The 17,733-nt window shown below is 40.3% G+C and overlaps 1 protein-coding gene across 5 annotated transcripts in view; it reads right to left on the bottom strand.

Annotated features, from left to right (window-relative positions):
- The window catches only part of SEC23IP (SEC23 interacting protein), a 44,498-nt gene extending 28,804 nt beyond the window's left edge, over positions 1 to 15,694 (bottom strand). For 4 of the 5 annotated variants that reach the window (XM_082406947.1, XM_082406946.1, XM_082406948.1 and 1 more), the window contains exons 1-5: positions 15,441 to 15,693; positions 9,783 to 10,315; positions 7,146 to 7,368; positions 6,142 to 6,335; positions 2,640 to 2,729 (exon numbers count right to left, since the gene is read on the bottom strand). In XM_082406947.1, coding sequence (XP_082263073.1) covers positions 2,640 to 2,729; positions 6,142 to 6,335; positions 7,146 to 7,368; positions 9,783 to 10,315; positions 15,441 to 15,603 — 1,203 coding nt within the window. In that variant the 5' untranslated portion in view covers positions 15,604 to 15,693. Of the gene's footprint in view, positions 1 to 2,639; positions 2,730 to 6,141; positions 6,336 to 7,145; positions 7,369 to 9,782; positions 10,316 to 15,440 lie in introns of all 5 variants that reach the window. The other variant, XM_082406950.1, reaches the window with a different exon arrangement.
- Positions 15,695 to 17,733: the final 2,039 nt, after the last annotated feature.

Genomic DNA, 17,733 nt, shown 5'->3' with positions numbered 1-17,733 from the left:
GATAAGCTGATACCTATCCTTCTCAAACTATTCCAAAAATTGAAGAGGAGGGAACACTCCCAAATTCATTCTATGAGGCCACCATTACCCTGATACCAAAACCAAACACACTACAAAAAAAAGAAAATTACAGGCCAGTATCTTTAATGAATATAGATGCAAAAACTGTCAAAAAAATATTAAAACCGAATCCAACAATATATAAAAAGGATCATACACCATGATCAAGTGGGATTTATTCCAAAGATGCAAGGATGGTTCAACATTTGCAAATCAATCAATGTGATACACACATTAACAAAAGGAAGGATTAAAAATCATGATTATCTCAACAGATTCAGAAAAGCATTTGACAAAATTCAACATCTATTCATGGTAAAAAAAAAAAAACTCTCATCAAAGTTGGTACAGAGGAAACATATCTCAACATAGTAAAGGCCATTTATGAAAAAACCCACAGCTAACAGCACACTCAGTGATGAAAAGCTGATCATATTTCCTCCAAATTCAGAAACAAGACAAGGATGCCCACTCCTGCCACCTCTATTTAACATAGTATTGGAAGTCCTAGCCACAGCAGTCAGAGAAAAAGAAATAAAAGGTATCCAACTGGAAGGGAAGAAGTAAAACTGTCACTATTTGCAGATGACATGACACTATCTATAGAAAACCTTAAAGTCTCCACCAAAAAACTATTAGAACTGATAAATGAATTCAGTAAAGTTGCAGGATACAAGATTAATATACAGAAATCTGTTGCTTTTCTATACACTAATAATGAACTATCAGAAAGAGAAAGCAAAAAAAGACAATCCTGCTTAAAATCTCATCATGAAGAATAAAATACCTAGGGGGAATTCCCTGGTGGTCCAGTGGTTAGGATTCCGGGCTTGCACTGCCGGGGGCCCAGGTTCGATCCCTGGTTGGGGAACTAAGATCCCACAAGCTGTGCAACACGGCCAAAAAAAAAAAGAAGAATAAAATACCTAGGAATAAACCCCAATGTTCATAGCAGCACAGTTTACAGCAGCCAAGATATAGAAGCAACCCAAGTGTCCATCAACAGACAAACGGATAAAGATGATGTGGTACACATACATACATATATACACACACACAGTGGAATATTACTCAGCCATAAAAAAGAATGAAATTCTGCAATCTGCAGCAACGTGGATGGACCTAGAAAATGTGTGTAGTGAAATAAGTCAGAGAAAGGCAAATACTGTATGGTATCACTTTATTTGTGGAATCTAAAAAATAAAACGAATGTATCAATAGATAGCAAAACAGAAACAGACTCAGATTAAAAAAAAAAAAAAAAAAAGTAGTGGTTCCAGTAGGGAGAGGGAAAGGGGTAGGGCAAGATAGGGGTATGGAATTAAGAGACACAAACCACTACGTATAAAATAGGTTAGCAACAAGGATATATTGTACAGCACAGGGAATTATAGCTATTATTTTGTAATAACTTTTAATGGAGTATAATCCAGAAAACTACTGAATCGCTATGCTGTACACCTGAAACTAATATAATATTGTAAATCAACTATACTTCAATTAAAAAAATAAAATAAATTAATAGTTTAACATTAACCTTCCACCCCCCCCAAAAAAAACGAATGCATGCAAGATGTTACGTAAAATTTTGTGTGCTTATATAAAAAACAAAAGTTAAAAAAAAACAATTAAAAAACAAAAGGATAAGTGTGGTTACCATTAAGAGGCGAAACTAGGGGAATGCAGAGGTAAGAGGCTTTTGTTTTTCATTTGATACCCTTTTATACTGTTTAAACTTTGATGGCATATGAATGTTTTTATTTTTATCTATTTTAATATCAGTAAGGACTATAGAGGTGGTTAGAATATAGGTTGTTTTTGTTTTTCTTTTACACTTTTCTGTGATAAATAGCCTATGTTCTGAGAAACTACCATATTACTAGCATTATGCTAGATGCTTTTGCATAAATTACCTCACTTCATCAAAAATATGACCCTGGGAGGTAAATCTTATTTATTGCAAGTGAGGAACCTGGAGCTTAGAGGGATTAAGGATGGTAAATGGAAGACTCTAAACACCACACCCAATATCTTTAAAAAAACAAGAAAGGTTTCCAGAGATGATACAAATAAAGAGGAAGAACTTATTTTTACTTTAAAGGTTGAAACAAGCCATCATCAAGGGCAAGGTAGGCAAACTATTGCCTGCAGGTCAAACCTGGCCCACCACTTGTTTTTATAAATAACATTTTATTGAAAATAGCCAGGCCCACTGGTTTACATACTGCCTGTAGCTGCTTTCAGAGACTACATGGCCTACAAAGCCTTAAATATTTACTCTCTGGCCCTTCACAGAAAAGTCTGCTGAGCCTGGATCAAGTACAAAAATTTATCAAGCTTAACTTCAATGATGCATACTAAGCTTCAGCTAATGTGTTACCATAAACAGAAACTTCATAAAACAAATTTAAATTTCATTTTAGCTTCTATCATCGATATGAACTGTAGTAAACTTAAAAGCAATGCACTTGTTATAAATATATCCCTACTGCAGAATAAAAATAAACATTTATCAAACATTCAGTAAAACAATTATTTTTAAAAACCTAACACTTTAATATCTTAAACAATATCACTACCTTTGGATTGTGCATAACAATTGTCTCCCCACTCGGAAACTCTAATCTGCGGTGCCACTGATTCGTGGTTACAGCTTTTTTATATTCAGCCTACAATGGAAACAACATACAATCCAGTAAGACAAATCTATTAAGAGAAAGTGTGGAAGAAAATTATAACTATGATAGTAATAAAAATAATAGTATTAGCAGCTCTCCTGTACTAACTGGCTACCATACTTATTATCATTTTAAAACAGTACCTCACTTAACTGCTCTCAATCAGCCCTAAATAATATTATCCCCATTATACAGAGGTGAAAACCAAGGTTTAAACAGTCTATTAATTTCCTAGGGCTGCCATAACAAAGTACCACAAACTGAGTGGCTTATAAAAACAGAAACTTATTGCCTTACAGTTCTAGAGGCTAGAAGTCTGAAATCAAGGTGTCAGCAGGGCCGCATTCCCTCTGAAACTCATAGGGAACTCCTTCCTCGCCTCTTTCTAGCTCCTGGTGGTCTGTCAGCAATGTGTAGTATTCCTTGGCTTACAGATGCATCCCTCCAATCCTCTACTTTCACATGGTCTTCTCCATGTTTGTCTTAACATGACTGTCTTCTTATAAGGACACCAATCATATTGAATTAGGGGCCCACCCTACTCCAGTATGATCTCATCTTAACTAATTATATCTGCAACAACCCTATTTCCAAATAAAGTCACATTCTGAAGTACTAGAGGTTAAGACCTCAACCTATCTTTTTTTTTTTTTTTTTTTGGTGGGGGGGCGCGGACACAATTCTAATGCTAGCAGGCATTTTTAGTTCACAGTTGCACAAGACCACACAGTGATCACAAAGGTAAGGAGCAAAAGCAGAACTGTGGTTCACTCCCACCCACGACCTTCTGACTCCAAAGACTTGACTGTCCCACCACTTTCTTACTCTCCCTCCAGAGACACTATTCTGTTGTCTATAAGACAAAAGTCTGAGGGTCTCTTGGAGAGAGATTCAAGACCAGGTAAGGGGGAACCTCTGGTACACCCACTGCCCAAAGTCTTTTTTTAAATGAGTAACAGTGGGACTTCCTTGGTGGCGCAGTGGTGAAGACTCTGAGTTCCCAATGCAGGGGGCCCGGGTTCGATCCCTGTTCAGGGAACTAGATCCCACATGCATGCCGTAACTAAGAGTTCGCATGCCACAACTAAGGAGCCCATGTGCTGCAACTAAGGAGCCGGTGCAACCAAATAAATAAATAGTTTTAAAACTGAGTAACAGTGATTATTTGACAATCATGTCAAAATAGAAGTGTTTCTTCTTGTCTCCTGGGCAGTCATTCAGTAACAATTCCTCTCCATCAGCCTCTATCCAGCTGACCCTCTTCCTCACTACTTTTTAAAAGATTTTTAATATATTTGTTTACATTTTTTAAAAGATCACAAACAAAAATGTTTAAAGATTCACCATCTTAAGATCTATTTTCATTTCTTACTATTCCCTTTCAATACACAGCTTTATAAGAAATCTTGTCTGGTAGAGTATGTTTCCACTTATCATTCTTCAAAATGGTCTTGATTATTCTTGATACTTTGATCTTCCATATAAAATTTAGGAGCAGTCTGCAAATTTTACTTAAAAAACCCTGATGTGACTTTGATTGGGATTACATACAATTTATAAAATAATTTGGGAAGAACTGACATCTTTATTATATTGAGACTGTGCATCTATGAATGTAATATTTTGGTCTATTTCTTTGAGGTCATCTTTTACATCCTTCAATTCTGCTTCATAGTTTATTCTCCATAAAGTTCATATATACCTTTTGTTGGACGATTTTTCTACTTAGCCTGTAGTTTTGTTAGTGTTATAGTCTTCTTTTTTTATTATGGTTTCTAATTGGTTATTTCTATTGTGTAGGAATGTTATTAATTTTTATATGCTGACTTTATATCCACAGACTTGCTAAACTCTTACATTGGTACTAATGGAATTTCTAGAGGTTCTCCTGGTTTCCTATGCAGACATTGGTGTAATTATCAAATTAAGGTGTTTTTTGTTTCCAACTCTTCTATTGTTTTGTTTTAGTGCTCTGATAGGACGGGATCATCTACAACACTAGCAATATGTATCACTTGATTCTCATTTTCTTACTGGCTTTTTCATTTCCTAACCTCCTCTGCCTCTTCCCTGATCTGGCTTGAGTTTCCTGGGTAGAGGCTGAACAGGAACTAAGGTCTCCTAAAGTTAAGAACAGCTATGTGCTGTTGAGATGGTCAATACATGAATTCCATCCTCGAAGCCTGTGTCACCCATTTATAATCAAATATAGTATACACTTTCAAATACTGCTTAGACTTGAAAATATATACTTTAGCTTCAAAATAATAGGACTAAACATTCAACCTTGGGATGTTATGCCTTCAGTAGGGTCTTGCCAAGGGTACGAAAAATTATAGTACACATTTGTCTATTTATTTAGGTCTAAAATTACGCCAAAGATATCAGCATTCCTTTACATATTTTATTCCTTATTCAAATGATTAAAATTATGTTTTAGGAGACTGGTGCCTCCTGATATTTGGTATTTCCAGGAACAAAATTAATTTTCTGCCTTCTTTTCAGTCTTTGCCCTTCTTACCTGGGTTCTGACTCGGCTCTAAATCAGTGTTTTTCAAACTGTGGGTCATGACCAGTAATAAATTGTAAAATTAATATTTTCAATGACATAGAAAATATGTAAGTGAATGACACCTAGTGAGGTAGGTGTTGTTCCATGAACCTTTGTTTCTAATGGTGCGTTAGAGCTCACTCATACCAGCTCACAAGAGCTGATCACACATACCGCTTCCCAACTCTGTGTCCAGTTACATCATGGTGCTAGCTTACTATTGGCCATGGTGGGAGTATTTACACCATGGAAATCAGCAAACACTATAAATCAGGGGCTTTTTTCCCTGGATGGAGTATGTTCCATACTCCATTTCCCATGTATGCAGATGAATTCATTTAACTTATTTCAAATATTTAATTACTCAATTATTAAGTAGAATTATAACAAGAAGTTAACACAATTATGTAAAACAACCTTAACCACCAATTTTAAGATGGCTAAAAAGTCTCACAATATTTGTTCCTATTCTTATATTTGTTTTCATAAACCAGAGGTGAATTTCAAGCCTTTTACTGAATATTAATTTGAAAAGCATCCATCTGCTTGGCATCTGCTGTCAGCAGCAAATCATAGCAGCCTAAGCTCTTTTGAAGATTTGATATAAGTACCTTATTATATTAGATCTGTGATGTTCCCCTGAAAAACATTCTATCTTTAGACACCGAGGCCACAACTAGCACCTCATAAAAGATGACACCAATTAAAAGGCAATCTTCTTTGCACACAGGATCAAGATAGGCTGTCTTCTAAATAAAGTCTGCTCCATTGTGAGTGGTGTTACATGGGGCTCCAATGTATACAGAGTCTATGTGTTTTAAAGAAAAGCATAAAGGAATAAAGCCCACGTACCTCCAGTTTTTCACTGAACTCCTCTGTATAGGGAATAAATCTGCTGTCTGTGTCCCCTTTGTAAAACCAAGCACAGCGTCTCACTTCAGCTGGCTCCTCTTCCCAGTACACGGCTTTCCTCATCCGGTCATAGAGGTAAACGTCGTAGCGCCCTCCATCAGTGCCTAGAACCACACTCTCAGGGTCTGGCTGGACTGGAGCACAAAGACCACATTTTAACTTGACAGTTACAAGGTACATTTAAAAGTAATAAATAATGAATATGGTGACTCGTCTATCCTTAAAGACAAAGAACTAAGCTCATTTTTTTTAAAAAACAGAAGTTTAAGATTAATCTGTGCTGCTCAAAATGATGATTCTTTTAAGTGGAGAAGAAATAACGAGGGTAAAATATAAAAGCATGATCATGAAATAATTCAAATAATTGGTAGTTTTTTTGGTTTTTTTTTTAATCAAAGCAGCAATGCTCCATGAAGCATACTTCTAAAGAATAGGTGATTTTTAAGTCCCAAGATGAAATATCATCAGGATAAACAAAGAAACCTATTTCTACAGTGAAGACTTCTCAGAGTCTTAACACACTCTTGTGCACTATCTCAAGAGATGGATGTAGTTACAGCACTTCCAAAACTCATCTGACCATGGAACACTTTTTTCACAGCATCTTCAGGAACAAGAGTTCCATAGAAAATGCTTTATAAATGCCCTATAGCTACAAACAAATAAGGGAAATAAGAAAACTGACACCTGGGTTATATGAACGACTCCGTTTCTTGGATTTAAACTACCTTTAAGCAAAAAAAGAAAATTACTAAAACATTTCTTCAAATACCTTGCTCAAATAACTCAGAACTTATATTAATATTATCATCTTAAGGTACAGAGGCTGGCAGGCTCTACAAGGATTAAAGAATTTGACACTCATAAAAAGTAGGCCATGGATAAATACTCTTCATTCCTCTCTTCCTAAAATCAGATACAAATGATGCAGGATCTGTGCTTACCTGAGTTATAGATTTCTTCAAGATTCAAAGAGTCAAACACACTGAAAGGCATCCATAGTTGTCTGTATTCTATCTCCTTGCAGTAAAACCAGTGGGGTTGGACAGGTTCATATTGGTTTTGAAGTAGAAAAGGAGATGACGCTTGCACAGAGGGACCTGCAGGTCTAGCAGGTGCCTGCTGCTGGGTTGGAGGGGACAACCCTGGCTGCACTGAAGGAGGAATCTGGGGGGGACAAAAGTTAGGACCATCACGTCTGTCCAAAGGAACAATTCTGTATATGTTTCAGACCCAAACTAACATAGTAATGATTATCCTAAATATTTCTCTAGACAACTATTTAATAACCAGGCTCCAAAGCAAGTAAAATTTTTAAAAATCTAACAAACCCCAAAATCAGTTGCAAAGTGAACAAGACTTTCTCACACTGATGGCAAAGTAAACTAATACCTTTACAGAAATCAACCTAGCAGTATGTCTTTTATGATTTATTTAATCTTTAAAATATGCATATTCCTTGGGAATTCCCTGTTGGTCCAGTGGTTAGGACTTGGCGCTTTCGCTGCTGTGGCCCAGGTTCAATCCTTGATCAGGGAACTAAGATCCCACAAGCCCCATGGTCAAAAATAAATAAATAAATATAAATAAAAACAAAATGTGCATATTCCTTGACCTAGACATTCCATTTCTAAGAATTCATCCTAAAAATATAATTGTAAAAATTTACCCATAAGAATGTATATCAAAAAGTTATTTATAATAGACAATCAGTGGATACAATCTAAATGTCTAATAGAAACCTGGTTAAATAAATCATCTTTTACTCATATGCTGGAATTCCCTAGAACCATTAAAAACATTTTAGAAAAAATCTTAATAACACCTAAAATATGTTCACAAAAAACATACATAATGCTTGCTTGCTTGTTCACAAAAGACATACATAATGCTCGTGTTGGGACTTCCCTGGGGGCGCAGTGGTGAGGCATCTGCCTGCCAATGCAGGGGATACAGGTTCGAGCCCTGGTCCGGGAAGATCCCACATGCCGTGGAGCAACTAAGCTCGTGCGCCACAACTACTGAAGCCTGCGCACCTAGAGCCCATGCTCTGAAACAAGAGAAGCCACCGCAATGAGAAGCGCATGCACCACAACAAAGAGTAGCCCCCGCTCAGGCACAACTAGAGAAAGCTCACGCACAGCAACAAAGACCCAACGCAGCCAAAAATAAATAAATAAATAAATTTAAAAAGAAAAAAAAAAAAACCACTATGCTTTTATCTAGAAAAAAGGATAAGAAAGACATAAAACAAAATAAAAACAGGGTTTTCTAGTGGCAATTTTTAATCATTTGGCTATTTGGCATTTTTCAAATTTTCTGCACTGAAAATACTTTTAAAATCAGAATACAATTATTTTTTAAAATTTTTATTAAAAATCATTTTAGAATATTCTATCAATGCAAATTTACTGAGGTTGATAACTGTACTGTGGTTATGTAAAAGAATATCCTTATTCTCAGGAAGTACACACTGAAGTATCTAGGAGTAAAGAATCATAATGTATTTAACTGATCTTCAAATGTTTCCCCCCAAAATTGCACATATACAGAGTGAGAAAGGAAGGGAGGGAGGGAGGGGAGAAAGGATACTCCAACACGTGTCAGTGTGCACGTTCACAAATGATAGAACAAATGTTCATGACAGGTAAGTCTGGGTTACGGTATTGGGGGTGTTCTCTGTCCTATTTTTATTTTTGCAACCTTTTCTTATATTTAAAATTGTCATTTTAAAAATTCTTAATTAGGAATCTTTACAAAATTTCATCAGCAAACAAAGTATACTAACTTATATTACATGCTACAAATCTGGTTACTTTCCAATATGCTAAAATCCAACATTACCAAGAGTTTGTGTATTGGTAAGATTTAAATTAGATGGTAAAATGGAACCCATTCTCTATCCCCAAGAGAGAAGTCAGGTTACACTCTGATTGCAATACTATTATCTCTGCCACACTGGGCTGGGTTCTTAATTCTTCCTTTTAGTCATTTCCCTTTTTTTTGATTCAGTTCACTTCCCTTTGGAAGTCAGTTGAATAATTAGTGGGGTAAAAAGGTATAAAGGAATTTCATAAAATTTACCCAATGCAAAAGTTATTCCATTGCTCCCCTGAGACAGAGTTTGACTGTCTAGATCCAAACTCCATAAATGTAAATAAAAGAAATTACTGGAGTAATCAATTTTAGTCCCACTAACTGAGTGTTTTGATTGAGTGGTATAATTAAAAAATGAGAAGCTGGCAGTCTGTTAATTATTGCTCCGACTCTAACATGTCCCTAGATGACATTTGTTACTGGTATCTTACATTAAATCTGGAAATATTGGCATATGGTTAACTCATTAAAATCAATTACTACTTCCATAAATAGATAATATAAACTAAAATATGAACCATTCAATGAGCTATCTTTAAAAGACTGTTTACTTCAAAGCATGTAGCTTACAAAAACATATCCTCTGAAAATAATCTGTCATCATATTGATTATTAAAAGCACAGGGTTTTCAAAAACATAGGTTAAGATGAGAGAGATTAAAAATTACAGTGAATAATTAGGATATAAAAACATGTTTCCATACCGATGGCAAAGATCCTGGAGGTGTCTGGTACATCTGAACAGGGGGTCCAGAGGGCGGGGGATGGGTAGGATGGGCCGGTGTCTGGCACTGCTGCAGCTGTGGTGGTGCAATATAAGGATTAGCCCTGCTGCTTACAGCTGTGTGGCGATATGGATTGTATCCTTGTTGGGGCGTTCCTTGGGGTGGGCTCCCAAAATGTGAAGGAGGGAGACTACTAGGCTGAGAAGGCAGATAAGTATTTATTTCCATTTGTGAAGCAGCTGGAGCACCATATTGAGCCTTCGAAATGGATGGTGAAAATGCATTCGACATATCTCGGGATCCGGTTGTAAAAGGGAATGCAGCTAGGGGCTTGGAGAATGCTGATTGTCCAGCCGATGTTGCTGCAGTTGTTAACGGTGACTGTCCAATATTCCCAAAAGGATCACTACTGCTTGATACCTGAGAGAAGTAACTAAATGTCTGTGGGGTAGACGTGTGAGCAGAAGTCTGACCAAGGAAGCTGTCCTCCTCACCCACATCTGTGGAATCCTCTGAAAGGGAACAGAAGGGTACATGGTTTAAAGGTACGCCATCACTCTGTAGATAAGATTCTATACCGCAGATCTAGCAATTATACCTCTTATTTTGTTGTTCAAACTTACATTTCTGCATTAAAGACAATAATGAAAAACTTTTTTTTTCTTTTTTCTTTGAAATAAAAAACTAGAAAACATGAATAAGAAACAAGAGGGAAAAATACTAACTCATTCATAAGTTCACCTCCCAGAGACAATCACTGTTAACACGGTTAATATTCTGATACATACCTTTCCACACTTTTAAAATAAATATAAAGTTATATACTATTTATTTTGTAGATATGTATAAATTATGTAGGCTTATATGTATATAGGAGAAGGTTTTAAAAATAGAAACAAAATCTATACTCCTAGTTTTACATGTTATTTTGAATGCTGTTTTTTCCTGGTAAGAAACAATTCAAATACTGTTCTGCTACCCAAATACACAAAACTTTATTTCTACAGTAAGGACAAGAAACTAAAGTACAGATATTAACTCTGTTGACAACAAGGGGTGTGTCAGGGCTCTTACCTACAAAGCACTCATTATATAAGTGAACATGTGGTATTTGTATTCCTGAGGCAAAGTAGGTCAACCATTAATTGCCATCCCTAAAACCACACAGTATCACAACCAGATAGTCATTAGAGAATGCCAAATCACTGGAAAAGTCATTTTCTAACTAAGGGAATTTCTCCTCACTTCCCTTTGCCCAACGTGATCTTCACTGTGGGTATTATTAGCACCAAACTATTTATCCTCTCTTCTGCTACCAAGTTGTAAAATATTGATAAAAACATTCTCCTTCTACATGGCCTCAAAAGTTCAGTCTGGGCTTCCCTGGTGGTGCAGTGGTTAAGAATCCGTCTGCCAATGCAGGGGGCATGGGTTCGAGCCCTGGTCTGGGAAGATCCCACATGCCGCGGAGCAACTAAGCCCACGCACCACAACTACTGAGCCTGCGCTCTAGAGTCCATGAGCCACAACTACTGAAGCCTGCGTGCCACAATTACTGAAGCCTACGCTCTAGAGCCCACGAGTCACAACTACTGAAGCCTGTGTGCCACAACTACTGAAGCCTACGTGCCTAGAGTCCGTACTCCGCAACAAGAGAAGCCACCGCAATGAGAAGCCCGTGCACTGCAACAAGTAGCCCGCACTCACCGCAACTAGAGAAAGCCCACGCAGCAACAAAGACCTGACTCAGCCATACATACATACATACATACATACATAAACAGAAATAAAAAAGCCCAGTCTACCTTTCCTCAGGAAACTTTTAGGAGGCCTTAGCTTCTAACACTGTCTTCCTCTTCCTAATCTTTTCCTTCTCCCATCTCATTCCCTCTCATCTCCAATTCCCTCTTATCTCCCACTGCTGGAGGCATAGAGCAGATCAGAAGGGTGGACCCTCTCCCAGCACACAGGCACACTGGTCCCTGCCCTTGAGACCTGCCAAAGGGTGGCCTTTCAAGCTCTGAGCTCCTTCTTGACCTCTGCTGAATGAGGCCTTCAGCTCTTAGGCTGCTCTCATTATATTTCACAGACATCAATTTAACTGAGATACTCCACTATTCAAAATACTCCTCTGAGTTGTTTCTTTGTAACTAAAAGTATCTTCCTGCACAAGGCCCCCTGTCTGCTTATATCCTTCTACTTTTCTGATACATTTCTGATTCCTACCCTCTCTTTTCAGTCACATGAACCTCACTTGGACTCAGATTTCTTAGTTGATGTCTTAACATCTAAAAACAGAGGAAAAAACCTCTGTGGTATATTTCATCCTTAAAGACAACTTGGGATCAACCTGATCCAAGAAACTTTTTTCTGATTAGCATCAATTACAAACAAAATACTGATCTCAACAAGCTGCCAGCCTCACCTCAGGGGAACTTTCTAATTACATGTGGACACATCTGGTATCAAGACCCATAACTTTAATGAGCACCTGTATACGTGTGATACTCCCAACTCTGTCTCAAACTGAGACTGATCTTATGTGTCCCAGAACCTATTTTCCAACTGCCTCCTCAATACTTTTTGGCAGGTTCAGCCACATGTACCTCAGACTTAGTAAGCCTGAACTGAATCTGTCATCTTAACTGTCCCCCTTCATGTGCTCCGTTTACACATCTCACTAACCTCAACAGATGTCTGCCAACATCCATCCAGACACTCAAACCAGAAACCTGCTCTCTCAGACCGCTCCCTCTCTCTCACACCCTTCATTTAATCATTCAGATCCTCATTAAAGAAATATGTACACAGTATCCATTATATGCCAGGTGGTGCTATGTCTTGGGGCTGAAACTGAGCAAAGAAAAGGGGACTCTGCACTGCACAGCCTGGAACCCCCCCCCCCCCCGAGTCACTAAGTCCCAACAATTTGACGGTGTAACAACCTCTCGTATCTGTTCCCTGCTCTTCACACCCAGTGTGGCTGACCAGGGCTAGAGTGCCACCGGCTCCTGCCTGACTCACAGTGGCTTCCAGATCGGCCGCTCTTGCCACAGTCAGCTTCACTCTGGTGCAATCTCAGAAAACTCCAGTCTTTCTGAAACACACCTCTAATCCCACTACCTTGTTTAGAACCCTTCAAGGGCACCCCCCACACCCCACAGGGTAAACTACAAACTCCTCAGTGTGGTGTCTGAGGCCCTTCGTGATCTGGGCCCTGCTGACCACTTGAAGCACTCCCCTGCAGTCACTCTAGTCACATGGAGGGGTGCAGGGGGGGGAGGGGGGGGGCGAGAGGGAAAGAGCGGGGGAGGGAGAGAGAATGTGAGCACCTACCACCAAATCCCACCAAATCAGCAGGTTTCTCTCACACCTCCAGACTCTCACATGTCTGTCTCCCCAGACTCCCTAATTTCTATGTATCCTTCAATATTCAGCTCAAGAACTGCCTCCTCTGTGAGGTCCTGAAGGCCTGAGGGATGTCCTCTCCCTGGTCAGCCAGCCTGACAGCCACAGCTCTCACAGCAGCCTATCAATCCCTCTTTCCAGCCATCATAAACCTATATCACAATTACTTACACAGCTGGGTACACTGCGTCTGTATATACTGTGCAGTCGTTGAGGGCAATGCTATCTGCTCCTCTGTGTCTCCCTGACATCGGGAACAGGGCCTGGCAAACGGAAGCTGCTCAATCCAGGTTTGTGGAATGAATGAAATTGCTTCCTATGTGTCTCTTTCACTGACATGATTAACCGTTGCTTCCAACCGTTGCTTCCAATGTGTTCTCCTTTTGTCTCTGGAAATTATCTGAATGGGTTTCTAATGATCAAATCTTTTTTAAAGGTAGAAAAATATTTGTTACAGAATTTTAGCTTTAAAAAGTATTAATTTTCTTATTAAAAAAATAAACCATCTCCAAGAAACAATAGTTTTCAAGACAGGTAAGTTATCCTGTGCTTGGCAATGAAGATGTTTAGCATTTACTGACAGTAACAGACACAAATTATATAGCAAGGAAGATGGGCATGAACTAAACATCTGTGAAGCAGAGGATGACATGAAAACCCCATGCACAGCCTTATTTATTCCTGCAACCTCCCAAAGCATTCTGCTCTAGCCATGCTAGTCCTCCACCAAAAATGGCAATGGTGAACCTTTCAGCCACACTATCACAACAAGACATACATATTCCTGACTGCCACCCTTTCATTCATTCAACAAGTTTCTATTGAAAAATCGGTCTACAGCATACCAGGCACTGTTCTAGGCATAAGTTCCTGCTCTCATGGAGCTTACATGCTAGTGGGATAAGATAAACAAATATGGGACTTCCCTGGTGGCACAGTGGTTAAGAATCCACTTGCCAACGCAGGGGACAAGGGTTCGATCCCTGGTCCAGGAAGATCTCACATGCCACGGAGCAACTAAGCCCGTGTGCCACAACTACTGAAGCCCGTGCGCCTAGAGCCCGCGCTCCGCAACAAGAGAAGCCACAACGAGAAGCCCGCACACCACAACGAAGAGTAGCCCCCGCTCACCATAACTAGAGAAAGCCGGCGCGCAGCAACGAAGACCCAACGCAGCCAAAAATAAAAAGTAAAATAAATTAAAAATTTAAAAAAAGATAAACAAATATTTGTACATGTCAGGTGGTGATAAGTACCAAGAAGAAACATAACACAAAGGAAGGGAACCATCATGTATTGTCTCCGATTTGCCCTTCTTCACTTCTCCATGAAACTTTCCTCAGTCCTCCAAACAAGAATAAATTATTCAACAGGAAAATATTCAACATTTACTGAGGATCTATGTGCTAGGCACTAAACAAGATCCTAGAAATAAAAAGGTAAATAAGTTATAGCTGCAAACTTCAAGAAGCTCACAATCCAAATAGAGAGGCAGACATGTTTATTTCACAAACATTTATATAACACTATGTGCCAGGCACTATATTCAGTGCTTTACAAAAATCAGTTCACTTCTCATCACAGCCCCTATAGAAAACGAAGAACAGAGAGGTAAAGTAACATGCCTGAGGTCACACAGCAAGTTACTGGCAGGGCTAGGGCTGAAATACAGTCTGTGCTCCTAAACACCAGCTCTGGGTTATGCCATGTAATCGTTAAAAAGCAATCTCCCTAGACAATAATAAAGATATGTACAAAGTGTTAAGGTGCACACAGGAGTAGGGACTTGAGAACAAGCAAGGGCTCCTTAGAGAAAATGATGCACCGCCTTGAAAGATGGCTGCGTTCTGTACCTCTACTTTGCAAATATTACGTGTCTATCCTAAGAGATATCCTACAGTATCCTAGGAGAGGAGGAGGCACTGTCTAATTTTTTTGCATTCCCTGCAAGCACCTGGCACACCAGGAGGTGTTCAACAAAAATCTGTGGAATGCCAGCTGAGGAGTGTCCAGCACTGGGAACAGTTTCTTCCACGAAGAGCTTGGCCCCCGCCCCCAACATCCCAAAGTCCTCAGGCCACTCAAACCTGGCCACTGATGGCCCTGGCAAGGTACCAGAGGGTCGGGTCCAGGCACAAGGAAAACCTCCCGTCCGACCCTCGCCACCCCCCGCCGCCCGCCCACCTCCCAGCACACACTTGCCCCACCGGATCCTCATCTCCTTACTACCTCCAGGCAAGAGCAGGGAGGCCGAGGCAGCGGCAGCCTGGGTGACTGGGATAAAGGGCACGTTGAAGCTGAACTCCGTGGCCGAGGAGGAGAAAAGTAAGTTAGTGCCCGACGACGAGGTGGAAGCGGCGCCTCCGCCACCATTAGGTTTCCTCTCAGCCATGGCTGCGGCCCACCTTCCGTTACACGTCTACTGGGGGCCGGTGCGGAACCACCAGCCGGAAACCGGTCACGGTCGGGGCCAACACACTTCCGCACTTGCGCACAAGGGCCGGAACTCCGGACGGCTGGTCAGCCTCCCTCTGCTTTCTCCTACGAGGCTGCCAGGAACCAACATGGCGGCGCAGGCTTCACGCCCGGGTCCTAGCACGTGACACCCTCGGCCACTGCCGGGGCCGGACGGGAGGCAGAAGTGGAGGCCGCGACTGGGGCTGGAGCGTGGGAGAGGGAGGGTTGCTGGTTGTGAATCAAAGTACGAATCGGCACTGAAAATCTCGGGTTTCGGGGGGCTCTCTAGGCTTCCTAAAAGTACCCACAGAAGCGTCTAACTAGATAAAATTTTGGAGGAACAGCGAAAGCCCGCAGGCGCAGGTATCAGAGTGCTAGCTGCAGACAGAGGGAGGAAAAGGTGTGTGGGCCATTTGCAGCTTAAGCCTAGCCAAACTCACCAATTGTAACCAAACACCCGCATCTAACGCGCCCACGTCGTTTTGGACTGAATTGAACTCTTGTCATTCACCCAGAAATAGAAATGGTAGAACTTTTGAAGTTTTTAAGCCAGAGGGAAGAAAAAAAAGTTTAAAAGAGAAACCAGGGAATTGACATTTAAAATAGGCGTGTGGGGGCTTCTTTGGTGGCGCAGTGGTTGAGAATCTGCCTGCCAGTGTAGGGAACGCGGGTTCGATCCCTGGTCTGGGAGGATCCCACGTGCCGCGAAGCAACTAGGCCCGTGAGCCACAATTACTGAGCCTGCGCGTCTGGAGCCTGTGCTCCGCCACAAGAGAGGCCGCGATAGTGAGAGGCCCGTGCACCGCGATGAAGAGTGGCCCACGCTTGCCACACTAGAGAAAGCCCTCGCACAGAAGCGAAGACCCAACACAGACATTAAAAAAAAAAAAAAAAAATTTAAAATAGGCGTGTGACTTTTTTAATAGTTTTCTACACCTGTCTAAAATAATCTGACTAGTTTAATCCTAAAATGCACTATGGATAATTTGGATATAATTGTCATCTTTCACATAGAGATTATGAAAGAAAAAAATAACAGATAATCAGCTTCTTGGAGGGTGGGAGAGGGATAGAAGAAACCCAAGAGAAGCTTTCAAATAATGAAACTACCCTCTCCCCCAGCTGTTCACACCTATATAGTATCTGTTTATTTATTAATAAAACAACTAGTATGCTTACTGTCAAAACAAAACAAAAACAAAGCCAGATACTAGTTTAAACCAATAAGGATAGATTTTTATTGCGTTAAGGAAGTGGGTTCGTCGTGAACTGAACTTCCCCAAAACAAAAGGCTGGAGATTTTAAAGACTGGCGTGTGCTAAGGCAAAGGCATTGAAGAGTGCCAAGGGGTGTTCGTCCATGTGACCGGGTTTGTTAATTGGCACTTATATGGAGCAGAAATTAACTTCTCATATCTTTATGACATGCAGTGGTACAAGTTAGAGCAAGGTACCCACTAGGCTGGGAGGAGACAGCTCTCAGGTCCTTGAGAAGGCAGTTCTGGGTGACAAAAGATTTATATCCCAAAGGGGTGGAGAAAGGATTTATAATCGCAAGCTTTCTAAAGTTACTGCTTTAAGGGAGGGTCAGGGCCTATATGCCTATCACCTGGTTTGGGTTGGAAGAAACAGTAAATTCTCCTGGCAGTGTTGAGCTTTCTCAGGCAGGCATTTTAAGGGGGACAGGGTTCATCCTGGGGACATGGCCTTAAGCTGTTGGTAGCCATTCTAGAGTTTGGTCAAGGGGGTCTTTGTCATTACTACGGGTGGTCGAAGCAGTACACTAAACACTGGGGGTACCATGGTATACAAGATAGACACAGGACCTTTCCTTCTTGGAGCTTATAGTCTGGTCAGGAAGACAGACAACTAAACACATAATAACAATAAACTAAAGTGTGATGAAAGTAATAATGTAGAATTTCTCAAAGTGTGTTGTGTGGAATATTGACACCATCAGGAGAGGGAGGTGTAACCCTTTTAGGGGAGGGGTAGCAAGTATTTAGAACAATCAGACCATCAACAAAGGACCTACCTCGCCTGGAGTGACATGAAAGGCTTTCCTG

The sequence above is a fragment of the Balaenoptera borealis genome, assembly GCF_965194805.1.
Source record: "Balaenoptera borealis genome assembly, chromosome: 10".
Classification (NCBI taxonomy): Eukaryota; Metazoa; Chordata; class Mammalia; order Artiodactyla; family Balaenopteridae; genus Balaenoptera; species Balaenoptera borealis.
Note: the sequence above shows the minus strand (reverse complement) of the source record. Positions and strands in the feature narration are given on the sequence as shown.